The sequence below is a fragment of the Trachypithecus francoisi genome, unplaced genomic scaffold (assembly GCF_009764315.1).
Source record: "Trachypithecus francoisi isolate TF-2019V2 unplaced genomic scaffold, Tfra_2.0 Lachesis_group20, whole genome shotgun sequence".
Lineage (NCBI taxonomy): Eukaryota > Metazoa > Chordata > Mammalia > Primates > Cercopithecidae > Trachypithecus > Trachypithecus francoisi.
The window spans coordinates 16,565,082-16,587,314 of NW_022681466.1; the positions used below are offsets into that span (position 1 = coordinate 16,565,082).

Genomic DNA, 22,233 nt, shown 5'->3' on the forward strand with positions numbered 1-22,233 from the left:
AAAGTAAGTATAACTATGACTGCAAAGCTCTCTGCCTATGGGGTAGCCCTGTTCTGCAGGAGCAGTCATGGAGCTGTAACACTGCCAGAGCTGTAACACTGCTGCTTCAATAAAACTGTCTTCTTCTACCCTACCACTGGTTCACCCGTAAATTCTTTCCTGGGTGAAGCCAAGAACCCTTCCAGGCTAAGTCCCACTTTGGGGGTTATCTGCCCTGCTGCATCAGGGTCTGCAGCTTGCAGATGGCCTGTGGTGGGACTTCTTCAGCTTCCATGATCTTGTGAGCCAATTCCCCAAATAAATCCTCTCTCTGTCTGTCTCTCTGTCTCTGTCTCTGTCTCTCTCCTATTGAGTCTGTCTCTTTGGAAAATGCTGACTAATATAATTGGGCTAAAAACCAGCAGGACCAGTCATAGCAGGCCTGCAACATTGTCACACCATATGTTTTGAGACATTTTCACTGCTGCTGCTCCCTATAAATGAACAGAGTCCATGGAAACTTCAATGAGGCATTCTTTTCCAATTGTGTATATTCACAGAGGAACTAACAGCACTTGTTCCTTGTGTTTTCTGAACCTTGATATTGTCATGTGATTTTGTTTTCCATTTTGACAGTGCTATACTTGTGGCTGGATGATCTCACCCCAGCTTTTCTTCTTCCGTGGGATGGTGATGATGGTGTATGTTTTAAAGAGTTCTCTCAGATTTCTCTCTCTTTCTCTCGTTAAAACTTCTTTTCATAGCCCCAAATAAAAATGCTCATTGCATCTTTCCTTCTGCCTGCCCCATTTGGGAATGAGAACGTAAAGCCTTTGGGTCCCCTAAATGTAACTTACACATTTTATGCTCCAAGCTTTATTGAAGCATCTGAAGATTGAGCATTCAGCCACCCAGGAGTGTCTTAAGATTCTAAGCAGCCAGGAAATCCCAGGGCCTTCTCTTGTACCTTTTCCAGGGTGAGTAACCTTGCATTCAGTGGAGAAGAGAGGAGACACATCGATTACACAGAACTATTCTTTGGAACACCTGAGTGTCCATTTAGTCATTACTAATAATGTTAAATAATACAAAATGACAACACGCAGGTACTTTTGAATACTGAGAGACCTGGAATGTAACTTTGGCACAACTTCAAAGCCACAAGTCCTCCAGTTTATGTCTTATTGGAACAAATCACTTCCCCTTAGACTCCCACAAAGCCTCAAAGATGATGACAAAAAGCAATATCATTTCCTTCTTGTATGGAGAGAAGAAATAAAGTCAGAGAGCCCCATGTTTCCCGAATGGATGACTAGTCAGCATTATATGAGAAGAGCAAAATCCGTCTCCTTAACTGGGCCCCTCATTCGCCATTTATGGGGTTCTCAGGGCTTTGGTATCAGCTCTGGTCACAATGCTTGATAGTAAGAGAGACATACCTATTCATTTTGGGAGAGAAGATATCTCGTGGTATTTCTGATATAGCGCCTTGAATTCTTGAAGGAAAAAAAATTGGTTTATGTCAATGCCAGGGCATTGGTGCTATTACTGAAGTTCTAAATCCTAGGGATGACTTAGAAAAGATTTAAAGACCAAAGTCAGTAAGTGGAGGTTTTTTAAAACACCACACATGGCTTCCCCTCCCCTGACCTTTTTAAGGGTCATTCCTAAATGAAGCAAACCAACCACATACTGACTGATTCTTGTACCCTAATCCCTGTACATTCAGCTTTCTTAATGAATTAAGGGATGAGGGAAGATGCTACTAGATTATTTTTCTGGAACTGACACATAATTGTTATGTTATGAAACTGACACATAATAGCTTTGTTACCAAGATGTTTTAGCTGTTTGTTTGATGGTTTGTGCCTGTTAGTTTTGTTTGCTTTGGATGGTTTTTCCTTTAATGATTGTTACATTTCAGGTGATCTGACTCTAGCTGTTTAGGGATCTTTCTGAGACTCTCTCTAGGCTGAACAGGGACAAACTCTTGTGTGTGTCTAGGAATATAACATAAGTGCCCACGTGCCTGCCAGTCTATCTCAGATGCCCTGCGGTCATAGTGGGGTTTGCGATCAACAAGCCTCTTCAGAATGCCCTGGTTTTCCATGGTGATTCTCACTAGCTCACGGTTCCTCGTTTCTCTGTTTAAGCTGAAAAACACAAAACCCCGAGATGGGTGAAGAAGAAAATGCTCATCTTAACAAGTGGGGGAGATGAAGTCGTGAGATCATAAATGCCAGGCTGTCTAAGTGCAGGGAGTAAACTGTCCTGCTGAGCCCACAGGCCACTGGGGCAGCCTGTTGATCCGCACTGCACTCCGGGAAATGTACACAGCATTTGGAGGTTTATATCAGTGGTCCTCAACCCTGTTGCCCATGAGAAGATTGTACTTCATTGATCTGAGGTGAACCACGCACACTGGCATTTTGCTACAATTCCCCAAGGATTATAATGTAAAACCAGGATTGAGAACCTCTGGTTGGGGGAAGGTCTCCCTGTGGATAAATCCCTGGTGACAAGTTTTGGGTCACCTCACTCCTCTCAGCTTTCAACTCATACCAGAATATAGCAGGATATAGGAATGGCATCTTGACCATCTCCTCCCCCCACACCAAATTCTTTCTCTTGCATGTGCTTCTTTTGTATCCTAATCACACTGCATTGTCATCATTTCCATAAATATCTCCCCTACAAGACCTTGAGTTCTTTGAGGTTAGGAAATATACATCTCATTTCATCTCTGTTATTCCTGGTGCCTAGCACATAGTAGTTGCTCAGGAAAGATTTCTGGAACCAATTTTAAGAATGTCACATCATAGCCCCAGCCATGGTGTTATGGTCCAGTTGTCTGTGTCCCCCAAAATTCTTATGTTCAAATCCTAACCACTAAGGTGATGGTTAGGGGGTGCACCTTTGAGAGATGATTAGGTCACCCTAATGGAATTAGTGTGCTTATGAAAGACACCTGAGAGAAACCCCTTGCTCCTTCTTCCACGTGAGGTTACAGTGAAAAGATGGCTGTCTGTGAAGCAGGCCCTCATCAGATGCCGAATTTACTGGCACCTTGATCTTTGGACTTTCTTACCTCTAGAACTATGAGAAATAAATTTTTGTTGTTTATAAGCCACCAGTTTATACCATTTTGCTATAACACCCTATAATGGACTAAGACACACAGCCACCATTTTATAAAAGTGGGCAGTGCATTCTTGTGACAAACTGAATAGGACTCTGAAAAGTCTCTTAGATGAAATAAAAGCTCTTTAATGCTAGAGAAAGGTCCCCATTTGTAAAGTTTTCATTCTGTGTAACATGGTCTGTTTGGTTCTCCCTCAAAATAACTTCCCTTAAGTACTCCTCTGGCTTGGGAAAACCTCACACTAAAACCCAAGAGGAAAGTCAATTTTGACTTTTCAAAACTGAAATGAAGACAAAGAACATTACCTCTTGGAAAAATATTCATTCCAGCAATCCACCTTGGCAGGGCCGCGGTGGGCATTTGCGATTTTCTGACACAGTTGCTTGTTTTCATACTCGATTTTGTTGATTTTCTTTTGTTCACCCTGGTAAGAAACCACACCTCACCGTGGTGACACCATCAGTACACTGCTTCCACACACAATGACTTAGTGTCCCCCTCCTCTGAGATCGTGGGAAAGGGGTGCATTGAGGGCCACAGGGGAGACTGGGAGCAGAACTTAAAAGACTGGGGCGCTGGGCACGGTGGCTCACGCCTGTAATCCCAGCACTTTGGGAGGCCGAGGCAGGCGGATCATGAGGTCAGAAGACTAAGACCATCCTGGCCAACATGGTGAAACCCTGTGTCTACTAAAAATATGAAAAATTAGCTGGGTATGGTGGCATGCACCTGTAATCCCAGCTACTCGGGAGGCTGAGGCAGGAGAAACGCTTGAATCTGGGAGGCAGAGGTTACAGTGAGCTGAAATCATGCCTCTGCACTCCAGCCTGGGTGACAGAGCGGACTCCGCCTCAGGGGGGGAAAAAAAAGACTAGGGGTGACGTGTGTGGGAAGGAGGAATGTTAACAAATCTTTGAGTAGATGGGTATTTAGAAGGCTCTGAGAAATTGAACCTCTTTAGGAAATGGACTGGAAGTCAATAAAATACATCTGCACATCTGCAAACAGCGAGAACAAATACCTGTAGTTTGCTCAATTTTAAAATGTGATGTGTGTGCGCCACTGGAGGTTTGGTATCAACAGTAGGCTTCACTAGAGAAGGGGGATAAAAGGGAACAATGTTACATCACAGGAATTCCAGTAGCGGCCTCAGAAAACCAGCACTAGACAGTGCTTGACTTGACTAATGAACAATTTTGAATTAGGACCTTAATGCGACTCAGGAAGTTTGGTTTGGTTTAATTTATCAAATGCACATCTCTGGAGACTTTTGAGCAGAAACAAAAGAATAGTGAAAGTAAAATTTACAGAGATAAATATCCTTTTAATCCAAAGAAAGAGCCTCTCTTCCAATCCTTTTCCAATATTTTTAGCCTGTCTATTGGCTTCTGAAGTCCTATCCTCTTTCTAACGTACTTTGGCTTTAAAGAGTTTAAGGGAGTATTTCCATCCAGTGAACTCCCTGGTGGAAGATACATTTTGTTATTGGTGCTAATGCCCTCTTGCCCAAATCAGCAGATAAGGCCATATCATCCCAAAGCTGTGACCTGGTCTGGTTTACTGTCGATCTCTTTATGGGGTACCATTCCAAAACCCCTGATAGCGGTGTCCAGCCCAAAGTGCCCACATACCTATTTGTATTCGATTCTTGTGAGATATGTAGTGGCCAAAGTCCAGTTTCTTTCTGAAGGTTGTGCTTTGCCTGTGATTAGAGACGATAACAGGGTAGGCCAGATAATCCAGGGAATTGTTCATCTTCTCTTCCTAGTCTCACTTCAGAAATGAGGTACCCAGACTCCTCTGTGAGGTGCCTAGCTGTCCCCATGACAAGCTGTCATAGTTACCCAGTTATGACATCAGGGACAGGTCCCGGGAAGGGAGTAGGAGCAGCGGAGGATGACTGGGCTGCCTCTGGGCTTGTGTTTTTAATGCTAACCTAGGCTCAAGTCAAGGAACTCGAAAGCTTTCTCCCCTGCTTAGAATGCAGATGCTGCCAGCCAACACCAGATGGAAAGGAGTGGTGCGCTGGGAGGGGTGGCCAGGGATGGGATGGGGTGAGGGATACAGAAATTCCAGCCTTGGTTGCACATCTTGGGCTATCAGCTAAGTAGTCTCCACTGCAATAGTTTGCCTGAAGGTGCAAGACCACAAGTTTTGGGGAAGGAGAAAGTTGACCCTAATGATAATCTGATCCAATTCCTTTTGCAAATGAGGAAACTGAAGACCACAGCAGCAGCAATGTTACTCAAGAACCAAACTGGTGGCAGGGCTGGGCTCAGGATGTGGGGTTCCTGAATTCAAGGCCAAATTTGCTCTTTTGCAGGAAGGGAACTGCCAGTTTTTCATGGCAGTAGGGGAGGGCGGCTTTCCTCCAGTAGACTATCTTTTGTACTTAGTAGGAGTTCAGGAAATGCTGAGTGGCTTATGGTGGGCTGGCATCTGCTCCAGGAAGGGCTGCAGGAGTCTGATTGATCTCCACCCCAGCACTGGGTGTTCAACGCATTTGTTGATGAAGGACCAACACTTATTGAGTGCTCGCCATGCAGTGCTGGGTGCCTTCCTTGAATGTCACATTTAACCCTTCCAGCAATCACCCGGGCGCTTGATTCTGTCAAGCGCCCGGGTGATGCCTCCACAGCAGGGAGCCGCTCACGAGCCGAACCCCGCGGTCCCTGTAATCCTGACTGAAGGGACCTCTAGGTGTACCCCCGCCACAGAAACGTTTATTGGGCCCTGCATTTAATTCAGGGAAGGAAGTTACCGCGCTTCCCAGTTTACAAAGATACACAAAGATACACAAACGGCCTGGACCGGGATGGGGCGAGGATTCCCGAGACTCCAGGGCGGTGGCGTCTCCCCCCGGGGACGGGCCCAGGAGTGGCGCGCGGGGCCCCCGCGTCACGGCGCCCGCGCTCTGCAGCTCCCGGAGCCCGGCAGGCCCGCCCCTGGGGCGGGACTGGGCGGCTCCTGGAGCGAGCCCCCGCCCAGCTGACCCGCTGCTCTCCGCCTCGCTTGCTCCCGCCGGGCGTGCTGGGCCCCGCCGCCGCCATGTCGGGCTCGTTCGAGCTCTCGGTGCAGGATCTCAACGACCTGCTCTCGGACGGCAGCGGCTGCTACAGCCTCCCGAGCCAACCCTGCAACGAGGTCACCCCGCGGATCTACGTGGGCAACGCGTGAGTCCCCCCAGTGAGCCTGGCCCCGCCGTCCCTCTCGGGACGCCCCGCCCACCCGAGGCCGGGGTCGGGGTGTCGCGAGTCTTGGGTTGGGGGAGCCCGGGCGCCATCGCCCCTCCGGGAGCCACAGCGGGGGCTTGGGAGGTGGCTGGAGTCAACGCCTACCCCCGCGCGTGGGGCCAAGGAACTGGAACCCTGCCTGGCCGGGCGCGGCCATTCCCCGTCGCGGGACGCACGGAGCCCGAGGGGCGCCTGCCCGGGTCCTCTGCTGCCACCCGCTTGGGGCTTGGCCTTGGGCGGGGTCGGGGCTACCATGTTCACTTAACAGGTGGCCCTCGGTCGCCCGGCCGGTCTCCTGCCAGCGCATCATGTGACAGCTGCCTGGTTCTGCAGTGAGGTCACCGCGGAATGTCTGCCTTCGCCGCCATGGCAACGGGCCGACGTCACAATTCGGGCATGGAATTTTCCTGGCCCGGCAGTCCCGGATCAGGGAACCTAAACACCCCAAACGAGCGAGTCCGGGGAGCTGGGCCGGGATTTCCAGGCCCCCACCTTCCAGATGTGGTTTGATTTACAGGAAGAACGGTCTACTGATAATCCCCCTAAGGACCTGAGCCACTACCTAGAAAAGGCTCTTGACCTTTCACTCCCAGACTCTGTCACCCTGGCTGGAGGGCGCGATCTCGGCTCACTGCAACCTCTGCCTCCTGGGTTCAAGCAATTCTCCTGCCTCAGCCTCCCGAGTAGCTGGGATTACAGGTGCCTACCACCACGCCTGGCTAATTTTTGTATTTTTAGTAGAGACGGGGTTTCGCCATATTGGCCAGGCTGGTCTCTTGGCCAGGCTGGTCTCAAACTCCTGCCCGCCTCGGACTCCAAAAGTGCTTGGATTACAGGCGTTAGCCACTGCCTGTTACAGCCACCACCTGTAAGAATTTTTTTTTATTTAAATTTAAAAATTTTTTCTAGTAAGAATGTCTAATCAGCAGGAGAGAACCAGTGTCAGAATTCTGAGATGTGAAATAGGAGCCACAAGAAAGAATAGATTAGCATGCCTGTACAGCCTTGGAAAGGCTCAGGTTGGATTTTCATGACACTCTGAGGACCCAGTTACCAAAATCCTAAGCTCCATGGCTCAGCCCAAGGATGGCATGTTGAAAATTCAAAACTAACCCTCCTCCCATTTTACAGAGGAGGAAATGGTGTCTCAGAGTGTGTGAGGGACTACAAGGACAGGGTCAATGTCTTGTTCATGTATGTATTTCCTGACCTCTGCTAGGACCTGCTGTTCAGCCTGCCAAGGACTGCCACAGAAATGGGGTTCATCGCGGAACTAGAAGGGGTCCATCAGGCCCTAGCCTCAAGGGGATAGTTCTCATCCATTCCATCATTCATTCACCAGTCTGAGCACCTACTGTATGTCAGGCACTGTACAATGTTCATTCATAGTAGAGATAGTAATAATGATCATGGTAAATTTTTTGAATATTGAATTATTAATAGTATTAGAGGCCTGGCACGGTGGCTCACACCTGTGATCCCAGCACTTTGGGAGGCTGAGGCAGGCAGATCACCTGAGGTCAACAGTTCAAGACCAGCCTGACCAACATGGTGAAACCCTGTCTCTACTGAAAATACAAAAATTAGCTGGGCGTGGTGGCCGACGCCTATAATCCCAGCTACTCGGGAGGCTGAGGCAGGAGAATCGTTTGAACCCAGGAGGTGGAGGTTGCAGTGAGCCAAGATTGTGCCATTGCACTCCAGCTGGGCAACAAGAGTGAAACTCCATCTAAAAAAAAAAAAAAGTATTAGAGAAGGGAGATGAATGGGAGTGACTCTTCAAAGTATTTTTTTCTCTCAGCCACTGCTTTACAGTCTTGTGCAGTGTCCTAAGCAGGAATAAACAGAGTCCCACAGTGTCAGCCAAAGGCTTCAGGAATTGCAAAGTTCTAGAGACACCCTTCCTCTTGCCCCAAGCAGCAAGCAGGCCTTGTTAGCCTCAGGAACGCCGCTTGCTTGGGCAGCTTGGCCATTCAGCTGTCATCACTTCCCAAGTGGAAACCAAGGTTGTGCACGTCTGGTGTAGCCAGAGTGGCAATTGCTGATGGCCCCTGTAGAAAATACATCCCTTGCCCTCTAAGCACATCTGACTTTGACTTGGCCAGGGGTGTGGAGGTTCCTCAACAGGGAGGATCAATGAGCACCAAGCACCAAGAGGATTTGGGCTCCATCCCCTTAACAAAATCAGGGCTGCAGCCACGTCCTCACAAGGCAGAAACAGAGCCTGTGTGAGCCACATTTGCCAGGCCTTGGGGGTTTTGCAGCAGATGTGGGCATGAGGGGCAGAGTGAGGTGGAAGATAGAGCAGGGCTGGATGTCGGGAGAAAGGAGGTCTTCTCCCAGCTCTGCCACCAGCAGCACATGGGGCCTGTGCTCATCCCTCTGCCCATCCTGTTGGCCCTGAGTTCAAGCTCTGTTAAGCGGGGATATTGCCATCCTTGTTCCTCACAGGGCTGCTCAGTGAGCAAACAAGATCACATAGGAGGCGGCATTTTGTAAAGTATAAACTGCCATTTGGGCTGGGATGTTTTGTGAGATGGAATAAAAGGGCCTTTTCACCATTCAAACCAATTATGATTTTTATTTTTATTTTATTTTATTTTATTTTTCAAGACAGAGTCTCACTCTGTCACCCAGGCTAGAGTGCAATGGCACAATCTCGGCTCACTGCAACCTCCAACTGCCGGGTTCAAGTGATTCTCCTGTCTCAGCCTCCCGAGTAGCTGGGATTACAGGCATGTACCACCACACCTGGCTAATTTGTGTATTTTTATTAGAAACAGGGTTACACCATGTTGGCCAGGCTGGTCCCGAACTCCCGACCTCAGGTGATCCACCTGCCTCGGCCTCCCAGAGTGCTGGGATTACAAGTGTGAGCCACTGCACCCGGCCTTAGATCAATTATTTTGTAACCTCCCATAGTTCTGTTGGGGCCACTTACTCCCCAAGTACTAAATCACCCAAAAGAGCTTTGGAAATGTAGCTAGTGGAATGTGGTAGGTAGGATCCCTCTGGGGGCAGGGAGGCGGCTGCCTGGCGCATGACAAATTTATTTTTCTGCACTCATTCACTGCTTATTTATTCAGCACCTACTAAGTGGCAGGTACTATAACAGATGGTGGGGAAACAGACTTAAAGCAGACATGGTTCCTCTCTCAAGGAGCTCAAAGCCTGGATGTCTAAACACAGAAGCACAATCAAGCATTAGAATCGTAGTGCTCACTACCATGTCTGGCTCTGTCAATGGAATAGCCCATTTAATACTCATAACAACCTCAGGGAGAAGGCACTGTTATCCTCATTTTACAGAGAGGGAAACTGAGGCACAGAAAGGTTAAATGGCTTCTTAAGGTTGCCTGACTAGTACCTGGGCTGGGTGCAGACCCAGTTAGTCTGGTTCCAGAGCCCATTTGTAACCAGTTGGCTATGTACATCCCCACCACAGCTTAGGGAGCATGGGGCCAAATGGAATGGAGGGGAGACAAACACTGCAGAGGGTGTGAAAGATGAGAGGGAGCATTTCTCCAGAAAAGGTGGGAAAGAGCATTCCAAAGGGAACAGCATGGCTATGAAACCACCAGTCTATTTGGGGAAGCTGCTGGCAATTCGATATGGCCAGAGTCAGGGAGGAGGTCATAAGTTGAGGCAGGAGAAGCCAGCAGGGGCCAGAGCATGGAGGGGTTCCTTGCTTTGCCAAGAGGTTTAAATACTTCTTCATCTTCCTCCCCCTGGGGCTGCCATTTGGTTGGTTAATCATCCCCACCATTGTCTCCCGTCCAGGTCTGTGGCTCAGGATATCCCCAAGCTGCAGAAACTAGGCATCACCCATGTTCTGAACGCGGCTGAGGGCAGGTCCTTCATGCACGTCAACACCAATGCCAACTTCTACAAGGACTCCGGCATCACATACCTGGGCATCAAGGCCAACGACACACAGGAGTTCAACCTCAGCGCTTACTTTGAAAGGGCTGCTGACTTCATCGACCAGGCTTTGGCTCAAAAGAATGGTAAGGGACTCCCGCCAGGAAAAGATGGGAGGCAGCTTTGACTGGACTGTCCCTCTGGAAAACAGGCCCACAACAGGTCTCTTCTTGGAAACCTCCTTGTTTCCCTTCTTCTGGGGTGAATGACAGAGCTGTAGGTCTCTCTCTGCTCACCTGGCTGCCTGTCAAGTGGCCCCATGTGTCACAGGATGTGCAACTCATTCACACCATGGCAGCCCCAGGGTCCTTGCCTTTGATTGCACTTTGGCTGGAGGTTGGTTTCCAGTTGCTTACACATCCCCCATTCAAACAGCTGTAACGATGAGGAAGATGTGTTAGTGTGTTAATGTGCATGGCAGGAAGTCCTGAGGTGAAGGAGCATGGGGGCTGGTTGATTCAGCAGTTCCGTGGTGGCATCTGGACCAGGCCCTTTCCCTTTCTCTCTTCTGCCACCTCAGTGTTGGGTGCTCCCATCGTGGTCCCAAGATGGGATCCGGTCACCACATCCAAGTAGGACAAAGTACAGCAGATGAGGCACTGCAGCCATCTCTTCCCACCTTCTCTCTCTCTCTCTCTCTTTTTTTTTTTTCTGAGACAGAGTCACACTCTTGTTGCACAGGCTAGAGTGCAATGGCGCGATCTCGGCTCACCGCAACCTCCACCTCCTGGATTCAAGTGATTCTCCTGCCTCAGCCTCTTGAGTAGCTGGGATTACAGGCATGTGCCCCCACGCCTGGCTAATTTTGTATTTGTAGTAGAGATGGGGTTTCACCATGTTGGTCAGGCTGGTCTCGAACTCCTGACCTGAGATGATCTGCCCACCTCAGCCTCCCAAAGTGCTGGTATTACAGGCATGAGCCACCACATCCAGTCACTTTCTCTTTTTTTTAAAGAGACAGGGTCTTGCTATGTTTTCTAGACTGGTCTCCAACTCCTGGCCTCAAGCAATCCTCTCACCTCAGCCTCCAGAATAGCTGGGACTACAAGCCCGTGCCACCATGCCTGGTCTCTCTCTTTTTTTAAGAACAAGTAAAACATTTCCCAGAAATTCCCCTCACATCTCATTGGCTAGAGATTCATGTGACTGCCTGGCAAGGGGAAAAGGGGTAGCTGTGGTTGGCTTAGGTTGGCAGTCAGCAAACCACAGCCCCCCCGGCCAAATCTTCTAGCCACTTAAAAAACACTTCCTGCAGCCCCCAAAGATAAGGTAAGACTGAAGGAGAACTACCAAGGTGCTGGCAGTCACCAAGGCGTTACAGCAAGAAACCCTAGAAGGCCACAAAGCAGACATCAGCTGAGCAGGCTGGGCCACTTGCCCTTTCTCCCTTTCTGCTTTTAGCTATTTCTCTCAGCTCCTCCCTTAGCCTCTTCCTCCCTCCCCACCCCAAACCCTCCCAGCAGAGGGAACCCCCATGAGGTGTGATCAGCCTTGGCTCTACTACTCTGATGATTCTTGGGCCCAGCAGCCTCACCGTCTGAATTATTTCCAGTAAACACAATTTTCTAGACCACTGGACAGCGCACGCTCAGGGCTCAGAGAGAAGCTTTACTGTGGGAGTATCTGCAGACTTTGCTGACAGGCCCCTCATGGTCCTTCCCGGTCACTGTCACCCCCGACCCTGCCCACTCCCTCCACTCCAGCTGTACTGAGCTCATCACCCTGTGTAGACATAGGCTGGGTGAAGGGGAAGGATTTTGTTGTTCTCATGTAATACCAATTGGTCATTCATTCAGGGAATTTCAAGCTCTCTGACTTTGTTTCCTCTTCCCAAAACCTAGGAACATTCTCTTTTTTTGACCTCCTGTCTCAGTCCAGGTGTGCTGGGTCTTCAGTCTGAAAAGTTCTCTTTGCCTCTCCCTACCCGGTCCTCTGGCAAACTCCACCTCGTCCTTGGCATGGTGTCCTCTCTTCCATGAAGCCTGCCCTCAGGCTGGGTCCACTTTGTTCCTTGTCTGTCTCCTTAGCACATAGTAGGTACACCACAAATGATTAATGAGCAAGTGATGAAGAACTCCATGGGCTCTAATGCCAAGTATAAATGCTTCTAGGAATGAGTGGCTAAGTGAGTCAACAGAAACATGCTGGCCTCTGACAGGGTATAGGGGACAGGGACCCATCACTGAGAGCTGGGTGGGATGGCTGAGGATGCTCAAGAGGGAGCAGTCACTTCCAGCTGGGAAAACCAAGGGAGGCTTCATGGAGGAGGTGGTATCTGGGCTGAGCTTAGAGGAATGGGAGGTTGAACTGGCCCCTTTCCCAGTAGGCTCTGTGTGCACTGGGCATGCAGAGTATGTTCTAGATGGTGAGGTGGCTGCTCTGCAGAGGGTCTCATTCCTAGGGTGGGGCAGGGGAAGCCCCATTCTGAATATTTTGGGCATACAGGCCAGAGGGTGAATGGGCAAGAAAGTGGAGGACTCCTGCTTCCTGATTTGGAAGGCATTGAGAAAATAGAGTGGTGTTTTGGGGGTAGGGTGATGGGAGCAGAAGAGACTCTGTTGGACTCTGGGCTAGCAGATTCCTTGCCAAACAATGCCCTTATAGAGGTGTTAGTAGGTAATAATTCACTCAGCTAGTCAGGAAATATTTATTGAGCACATGGTGTATGCTAGAGATTGTAACACATCCAAAAATCAATGCTCCACATTTCTTGCCTTTGTTTTTTTTTTTTTTTTTTTTTTTGAGGCGGAGTCTCGCTCTGTCGCCCGGACCGGAGTGCAGTGGCCGGATCTCAGCTCACTGCAAGCTCCGCCTCCCAGGTTTACGCCATTCTCCTGCCTCAGCCTCCCGAGTAGCTGGGACTACAGGCGCCCGCCACCTCGCCCGGCTAGTTTTTGTATTTTTAGTAGAGACGGGGTTTCACCGTGTTAGCCAGGATGGTCTCAATCTCCTGACCTCGTGATCCGCCCGTCTCGGCCTCCCAAAGTGCTGGGATTACAGGCTTGAGCCACCGCGCCCAGCCTTTTTTTTTTTTTGAGATGGAGTCTGGCTCTTGTCACCTAGGCTGGAGTGCAGTGGCGCGATCGAAGCTCACTGCAACCTCCACCTCCCAGGTTCAGGTGATTCTCCTGCCTCAGCCTCCTGAGTAACTGGGATTACAGGCATGTGCCACCATGCCCAGCTAATTTTTGTATTTTTAGTAGAGACAGGGTTTTGCCTTGTTGGCCAGGATGGTCTCGAACTCCTGACCTCAGGTGATCCACCCACCTCAGCCTCCCAAAGTGCTGGGATTACAGGTGTGAGCCACCGTGCTCAGCCATTTCTTGCTCTTAAGGAATTTGTCCTCTAGGAGAGAAAAGTCGATCTGTGCATGTCTGGCAATGACACAGGACCAGGGCTGCTGTAGCTGAGGGTGTACTAGGTGCCACCAAAGGATGCCCAGTATTGGGTAACATTTATTGAGTGCTCATGGATGCCAGGTGCTAACCTAGAGGATTCATGTGTCATCTCCTTTAATCTTCTAACCACCTTGTGCAATGGGTACTATTGGCCAGATAAGAAAACTGAGGCACCTTGAGGTAGGTAGATCATGAGTTAATAACCAGTGTATTGGTCAGGATTCTCTAGAAAAAATAGGACCAATAGAATATACAGTCGGTCCCCCGCATCTATGTATGGGAACTGGTCTGGGTGCTGTGGCTTTACAGGTTACCATGTGCCATACGTGTGAAACAAGGGCCTTCTGATGGCCAACCCACCCTTAATGCTGGCCAGTCTATTTTACACAAAGTTTTAAGTTTTCCTGGCGTCAGAGTACTCCATAGTCTCCCTTAAATCCTGTCTTGAAAATTTTCAACATAGTTCCTAGTAGGGTGGGCTTATTTGTGCCTGACTCATGCTTCTTCGAGACAAAACACCACGCTTACACCACACACACACCACAAAACAAAGAACAGGTAAAAGGGCACACACACACTTTTGCAGTGTATGTGCACAGTGTATGTGGGTTCCACATCTGTGGATTCAACCAACTGCAGACTGAAAATATTAAAAACAACATAAAAAAATGTTATGTCTGTACTGAACATGTACAGACTTTTTTCTTGTTATTCTCTAGATGATATAGTCTAATAACCGTTTACATTGTCTTGGGTATCATAAGTCATCTGGAGATGATTTAAAGTATAGGGGAGGATGTGCAGAGGTTATTTGCATATATGATGTCATTTTATAATCAGGGACTTGAGTATCTGTAGATTTGGGTATCTGCAGGAGGTCCTGGAACTAATCTCCCCTGTGGATATTGACAGATGGTGTCTATTTTATATATATATATACACACACACACACACACACTATATTAAAATGTTATATATATATTTAATAAAATAAACCTATATATAAATACATAATATATATTATAAATATATAAATGCATAATTATATGTAATCTATTTTACATATGTTTTAAATTTAAATTTAATTGTATATAATATATTTTATATAATATAAATATATAATTATATTAAATATATTATTTTATTTAATATAATTATATCTAATATATGATATAATTTTATCATTCATAATTTTATATAATATGATATAATATATAATTAGATAGTTATGTTATATAATTATTTACATATAAGATATATGTTATATGTAGTCTCTATATATTACATGTATTTATATAATATATAGTTTATATATATATTAATATATATATATTTTAAGATAGAGTCTTGCTCTGTCACCCAGGCTGGAGTGTAGTGGCGCAGTCTTGGCTTACTGCAGCCTTGACTTCCCAGGCTCAAGGGATCCTCCTGCCTTGGCCTCCAGGTAGCTGGGACTACAAGCATGCGTCACTGCCCCTGGCTATTTCTTTTCTTTTTTTTTTTGAGAGATGGCGTCTTACTATGTTGACCAGGTTTGTCTTGAACTCCTGGCCTCAAGTGATTCTCCAGCCTCTGCCTCCCAAAGCGTTGGGATTACAGGTGTGAGCCACTGCACCTGGCCATATATTATTTTATATATTTTTATTATATTGATTTATATATATATATATGATTTATTTTAAGGGATTGACTCATGTGCTTCTCAGAGCTGGGAAGTCTGAAGTGAGGCAAGCTAGCAGGCTGGAAACTTTGGCAGGATTTCTGTGTAACAGTCGAGGTGTGATGACGTTTTCTCCAGGAAACCTCAATCTTTGTCCATTAGGTCTTCAACTGTTTTGATGAGGCCCACCCACATTATCAAGGGTGGTCCCCTTTTACTTAAAGTCGGCTGTCTGTAGATGCTAATTACAGCCACAGGATACCTTCACAGCAATATCTAGATGAGTGTTTGATCAAGTGACTGGGCATTGTGCATTAGCCAAATGGATGCGTTTAACCATTACAATCAGTCAGTCAAATTTAAACCTGGGTTCATATGGCTTCAACAATGTGAGTTTTTCTTCTTCTTTTTTTTTTTTTTGAGACGGAGTCTCACTCTGTTGCCCAGGCTGGAGTGCAGTGGTGCGATCTTGGCTCACCTCAACCTCTGCCTCCTGGGTTAAAGCAATTCTCCTGCCTCAGCCTCCCAAGTAGCTGGGACTACAGGCGCACACTGCCATGCCTGGCCAATTTTTTGTATTTCAGTAAAGATGGGGTTTCACCGTGTTGCCTAGGCTGGTCGTGAACTCCTGAGTTCAGGCAATCCACCTGCCTCAGCCTCCCAAAGTGTTGGGATTACAGGCGTGAGCCACCATGCCTGGCCTTTTTTTTGTTGTTTTTTTTTGAGACGGAGTCTCGCCCTGTCACCCAGGCTGGAGTGCAGTAGCCCAATCTGAGTTCACTGCAACCTCCGCCTCCTGGGTTTAAGCAATTATCCTGCCTCATCCTTCCGAGTAGCTGGGATTACAAGTGCACGCCACCATGCCTGGCTAATTTTTTTGTATCTTTAGTAGAGATGGGGTTTCACGATGTTGGCCAGGTTGGTCTCGAACTCCTGACCTCGTGATCCACTTGCCTCGGCCTCCCAAAGTGCTGGGATTACAGGCATAAGCCACCGCACCCGGCCCCTTGCAGGCTTCTGACAGCACAGATGGGTTTCACCCACTTTCCTACTCTGTGAGCTCGTCCACCTCATATCTGTGTGCTGCCTCCGTGTTGCTTCTGCTAAGTGGTGGGCTGATCATTCTTTGTATTTATCCTTTCTACTGTAGATGGGCCTTTGGGGGTGTCTAGCTGGGGTCCATGATGTACAGTGCTGCCTATGAACATTCTGACCCATGTTCGTGAATGTGAATGCATATCTCTATTGGACCTGGGCCTGGGAGTGGGATTGCTGGGCCAGAGGGGATGCACATGTTCAGTTTGAGGAGATACTGCCTTGCCATACAACTTTCCAAAGTGGTTGTTCCAATTCACACCCCACCTCCCCCAGCCACGCAGAAGAGTTCCAGTTGCCCCGTATCTTCCATCCTTTTTCGTCACTTTGGGTTTTCCATCCTTTTCATTTTAGCAATTCTGGCGGGCACACCGTGGCGTGACATTGTGCTTTTAAGTGGCACTTCATGGAAGAGTCTTGACCGATGCCATGGTGTAATGGGACGCCCCCAGCTCACCGCATCTCCCCTGTTTCTTACAGGCCGGGTGCTCGTCCACTGCCGGGAAGGTTACAGCCGCTCTCCAACGCTAGTTATTGCCTACCTCATGATGCGGCAGAAGATGGATGTCAAGTCTGCCCTGAGCATCGTGAGGCAGAACCGTGAGATTGGCCCCAACGATGGCTTCCTGGCCCAGCTGTGCCAGCTCAATGACAGACTAGCCAAGGAGGGGAAGTTGAAACCCTAGGGCATCCCCGCTGCCTCTGCTTGAGAGGTCTGCGGGGGAGGCCGTGGGCAAAGATGTCCCGAGCTGCCATGTTTAGGAAACACACCGTACCCTGCTCCCAGCGTCACAAGGCACTTGTCTACAAGTCTGTCTCAACACAGTCCTGGGCCACCTTCCCCACGCTGGGGAGTACATAAAGAAGCTTGCCAAGGGGGGCGTCCTTGCTCCCCAGTTGTCCTGTTTCTGTAACTTATGATGTCTTTTCCCTAGGATGGGGGCTCAGAGGGGGAAGGCCTGTGGCCTGCATGCTTCCCGATGGCCCAGGGCAGGAGGTGTGTGGAAGCATAAGGCCTAGGATGCTCATAGAGGTCCCTCATGACCTCCCTTCCCCTACTCCCAAATCCTCTCTTGAGTGGGGACCTCAACACCTTGAGCCCTAGTAAAGGAACTATGCAAATGCAGGCCACTCTCCCTACCACGTCTGTGCTCCCCACTGTCCCCACAGCCTTCCACACCCTGTACATAGGCAGAGCTCTCACGTCTTGAGGTCCGGAGCTGGGGCAGGGGTGTCTGTCAGTCATTAGTGGATGGAGATTCCCATAGCAAGGCTGCATTGAATGATTGCCTTAGGAAGAATGGTCCCCACACAAAGAGGCCTTGTGTAGGCAAACCTGGAGAACCCTCCTAAATCCACAGAGTTTTCAAAATGTGAATCTTTGGAAGCCTTGAGTTCAGAATCTGCTGCTCTGGAATATTTCGCTTTGACCTTATCTCAGTCACTTCGTTTTTGAGAAGAGTGATGCCTTGGGCATGCTTTTTTTTTTTTTTTCTTTTTTAGAAAACAGGGTGTTGAAGTCTAACCTATTTAAAAACCCCACCATTTGGAGAATTACAAGGGTTTTGTCCTGAATTACAGCATTGGCAAGCCCAAGCCACTCGTGCTAACTGCTTTTTCTCTCGGTTGCTATTCCAAGAACAGAAGGAGGAAGTTGGCCAATTACAGCGTGTGTGCACGGGTGTGGGTGGGGGGTGCCTCTCAGAAATGCGGCCAGAAGACGAGCAGGGAAGTGAAGAGTCCCAGGCACACACCCTGCCCATTGCAGGTGGCTCTTAGAGCTCTCTGGTGCCAGCATGGGATTCCTGAAATGACTCAGCCAGGCAGACACGAGACATGGCGGAGTATCCAAATGGATCCTTTACTGGTGGTAGAGCAAAAAAACCCAAACACAGTCAACCTTTCAAAAGACTTTCTAAGGATGATTTTGGAATGCACTAGCCCTCACATGTGTATGCAAATTTGCCAGAATATAAGAGTTTTGTTTTAAACACAGTCTTGTTAGGATTTTACATTATTGTTATTATGGAAAGTGATTGTGATGCTATTTATCTTCAGGGTCACTCTGGGCAAAGAGAAGGTCCTCAGCCATGCCCCCAGCACCTTGCACATAGTTGTCTGATAAAAGTTTAAGAAATTAAACGCTTTTTGAGCACCAAATATATATAGGGCATTGTTCTGGTGGGTGTTTCACGCTCCCAGAAGCCTGAATTCATGGTAGGATCACTTGCAAGGCCTTGTGAAGGAATCTTACCTAAAATGAAATATCAGGGACTTTTGTTGACTATTTACAACCCAGTTTTACATTTAAATTCAGGCAGTGTTAATATGCCAAGGTGGGGAATGTGCCTTTTTCAGAGTTGGCCAGGAGCTCCTGGCTGGGACACGGAGAAGCAGGTGTGGTGTAAGGCCTCACTCCCGGCTATGAAGGTCTCTGATCACACAGGAGCAGTCCTGCCCAGCCTGGTCATTTGCTGTCCACTTTTCTCTGTGAGCACAGCAGCCCTGAACAACTAGGATGTGTCTTCTTCTCCAGATAGTGAAAAAGGTGTCCAGATAAACCCACCTAAGTGAAATGGCCATCCTCTAAACTGGGTACCTCACTGCACAGCTTCCAGGTAGCCTTCCAACTTAATCTAACTTGAGCCTCACAATAACCCTGTAAAGTTAGTAGAGCTTGTTCTTGTATTGTGGCCTTTATTAAAAAAGGAATTGAGGTTCAGAATGATTAAGGGCATGGCCCCCAGGGTTGTCCAGCTCTATAAGGTAGAGCTGGGTAAGATTTTGGGTTTGCTGCTCCCTGAAGCTGGATTCTTTCATATGATACTCTTTTGCAAGAAAAGGGCTCCCTGGGATTTCCAGGTGTACTGCACATGCCCTTGATCCAGCCCCGGAGAAGCAAGTAAAAAGGGTGGGTCCCTCATAGCCTAGAATGTGCAGCTCTTTCTCCAGGTGGGTTGTAGTACCCCTAAGTAGAGCTTTCTGCTCTGCTCCTGGAAGAGGCTAGGGAGCTGGGGCTGGGGCTCCCCTCCCATGCCCAGGCAGTGGTCACCCCATGGGACAGGCACAGCTACTTATGGGAACACAGCAGGTTGGTGTGGCTGGCTAACAAGGACCTCTCGAAAGCCTCTGTGGGGGCATGAGGGAGAAAAGGCCACTGGGAGAATTACTGCCTTTACTTTGAAACTACTTTTATGCTGATAACTTGGGATTTCTTGATAGTCCTTCACCCCCAAAACCCCGTATTTACTTAATGAAATTTAGCTCCTAGTTCAAGTAAAATAAAAGTCTCTTGTGTAAGAGCCAACACATGCCCAGTTGTGGATAGGAGCTGTTCCTGGACAGCCTTCTACCACCTGGGAAGTGTTGGAACAGGAACTCAGGGTGCCCTTACCCCCTCCCCAGACCTGATCCCTTTCTTTGACAGACAGAGCACCATCCAGGCAAAATTAGAGCGCCAAATGGTTTTCTTTTCAATCTTAAAGCAGTATACCGTTCCACAGGCTGGTCTGTGTCCCTGCCACTCTGAGTTATCCAGAAACCACCACCTACAAATGAGGGGACTCATCTAGAAGACCTCTCAGGTCCCTTTTGGCTCTGAGGGGTCTCTAATAATCTCCACTTGGAATTAAGCACCGCAAGGAAATTATGGGTATGAGATTCATAATATGATGGCCAGCAGGTGGCGCTGCCTTCCACCCATCGTGATGGATGGTTCAGAAAGGGAATGTTGGGGCCTTTTGTGCCACAAGTTAAGATGCTACTGTTTTAATAAAAATAAATAAATAAAGCACTGATCTTCAATATGAAGACATGAGCTTTTCTCGTAGGAAATTTTATTTTTCACAGAACTAGTGTCAGGAATCACTGAAGGGCTAACAGTGATGGTTCTTCCAAGTCAAGGTTTTAACCTGATTGGAAATAGAAGACATTTCAGGTTGAGAGAACAGATTGGTTGGAAGCTTAACTGTTGTTGCCTCTTAACTCCGCCAGATTTTAGGGTAATTTGATTGTGAAAGAGTGAATTTTCTGGACAGAAAAGGGAGAGCTACCAAATTGTTTTTTTCTTTTTTAAAGGAAGTTTAATGTCCATTGTATCACAAATCAGTGTTAAAACACCAAAACTGTAGCCAAAATAAATGTCTTACATTACAAAAGTATTGTTTTTTTTTTTTTTTTTTGTCCCTCTTATCACAGTTGATTTTCTTTTGTGTTTTTATGCTTAGCTTTTTTCGTGAGGGCTTAGCTTTTATATTTGCTTTTTCTAACTTTTTAAAAATAATCATCTTTAAAACATAGCTGTTCTGAGCTAGTTATAGGTTCCATGATGGTCCTGTTTATGCAGTAGATATTGATGAACATCTCTCCAGTACCAGAAATGTTCTGTTAGGAATATTCTTAGGTAGAATGGCCCACCTGGATGAAGGAGGTAAGATTTGTACTCCTAAGACAGTAGGGGACTAGGGTGTTCATCTCAAGGTAGCCTCACATGATGACTGGGTGGCATTTTGGGATTTGAGTGATCCTGCAAATGAACGGTTACTAAACATATCCCCTTCCCCCAGATGCCTTAAATTCCACTATTGGTGTTATGTTCCTTTGAATAAAAAACCTTAGAGAAAGTGGGTGCCTTTTCTCCCAGACAGAAGTCTGGGCAGAGAAAGCCCCTTGAGGTTCCTGTTGCTTCTATCATATGAAGCAATTGGACTCGTTCACTATTTGTCAAACCTCTGACAACACAATCTTTATGGTTCTACACAAAATCTAAAGGCAGAGCACTAAAATATAAAACAGGTAAAAGTGTTTTTAAGTATAATTTAAGAAAATTTTCATTAAAAATAATATGTATATAGTAATACACTTAAACAATGCAAAAGGCTTATGTGGAAAAGTGAGTCACTTGCTCCTTCAATTTCTCTCCCCATAAGCATATCCTTACAGGAAAATCTCAAGCATATATAAGCACACACATGTACATACATGTGTATATACAGAGATATCTCTGCTTTGTTGTTTTGCTTAGCTTACATTTTAGTTATTGTTTTTTCGTTCTACCCCATTCATCTTAACAGCTACATGGCCTCCATTGTGTATGGATGTGCAAATAAAGACAAGGTGATTTGGACATCCCTCAATGCAGGCTACTGCCTAAAAGCAGAAGTTTTCCTTCCCAATCCAGATATTTCCTTTTTACCACCTATCAGTGGGAGCAAAATCTGTTTTAAAATGCAGCTAATAAGGAGAATCCTCAGCTTCCATTAATTAGAGATAGGGGCCTCCTCCAGAACCAAGTGGAGAATTAAACAAGATGACCTTTGAGATTCCTTCCAGATCAAAGATTCTATGATCCCAAGGAGTCAAAGGAACATAATATACTTTCCAAATTTGGCCTGTCATTCAAAGTCTGGTCCAAATGTCACTTTTTTTTTTTTTTTTTTTTTTGAGACGGAGTCTCGTTCTGTCGCCCAGGCTGGAGTGCAGTGGCCGGATCTCAGCTCACTGCAAGCTCTGCCTCCCGGGTTTATGCCATTCTCCTGCCTCAGCCTCCCGAGTAGCTGGGACTACAGGTGCCCGCCACCTCGCCTGGCTAGTTTTTTGTATTTTTTAGTAGAGACGGGGTTTCACTGTGTTAGCCAGGATGGTCTCGATCTCCTGACCTCGTGATCCACCCGCCTCGGCCTCCCAAAGTGCTGGGATTACAGGCTTGAGCCACCGTGCCCGGCCCAAATGTCACATCTTACCATAAGGATCCCAGACCCTCCCCAGGGGAAAGAGATTGTTCTCTCCTTTGAAGGCCCATAAGAA

The 22,233-nt window shown here is 47.4% G+C and overlaps 2 protein-coding genes across 3 annotated transcripts; one reads left to right on the plus strand and one right to left on the minus strand.

The window, feature by feature from the left end:
- Positions 1 to 454: 454 nt before the first annotated feature.
- CFAP97D1 (CFAP97 domain containing 1) lies at positions 455 to 5,704 on the minus strand. 2 transcript variants are annotated; one of them, XM_033182836.1, is made up of 6 exons: positions 4,753 to 5,057; positions 4,143 to 4,213; positions 3,427 to 3,545; positions 2,009 to 2,132; positions 1,419 to 1,475; positions 523 to 965 (listed from the first exon to the last, which is right to left on the minus strand). In XM_033182836.1, exons 1-5 carry the CDS (start codon positions 4,874 to 4,876, stop codon positions 1,419 to 1,421), a joined length of 495 nt encoding a protein of 164 aa, XP_033038727.1. In that variant the 5' UTR covers positions 4,877 to 5,057; the 3' UTR covers positions 523 to 965. The 2 variants fall into 2 exon arrangements, with proteins under 2 accessions (XP_033038728.1, XP_033038727.1); XM_033182837.1 differs by lacking the exon at positions 2,009 to 2,132 and having other exon boundaries at positions 455 to 965; positions 4,753 to 5,704.
- Positions 5,705 to 6,047: 343 nt separating this feature from the next.
- Positions 6,048 to 20,585, plus strand: DUSP3 (dual specificity phosphatase 3). The gene is made up of 3 exons (XM_033182835.1): positions 6,048 to 6,294; positions 10,135 to 10,361; positions 16,909 to 20,585. Exons 1-3 carry the CDS (start codon positions 6,170 to 6,172, stop codon positions 17,112 to 17,114), a joined length of 558 nt encoding a protein of 185 aa, XP_033038726.1. The 5' UTR covers positions 6,048 to 6,169; the 3' UTR covers positions 17,115 to 20,585.
- Positions 20,586 to 22,233: the final 1,648 nt, after the last annotated feature.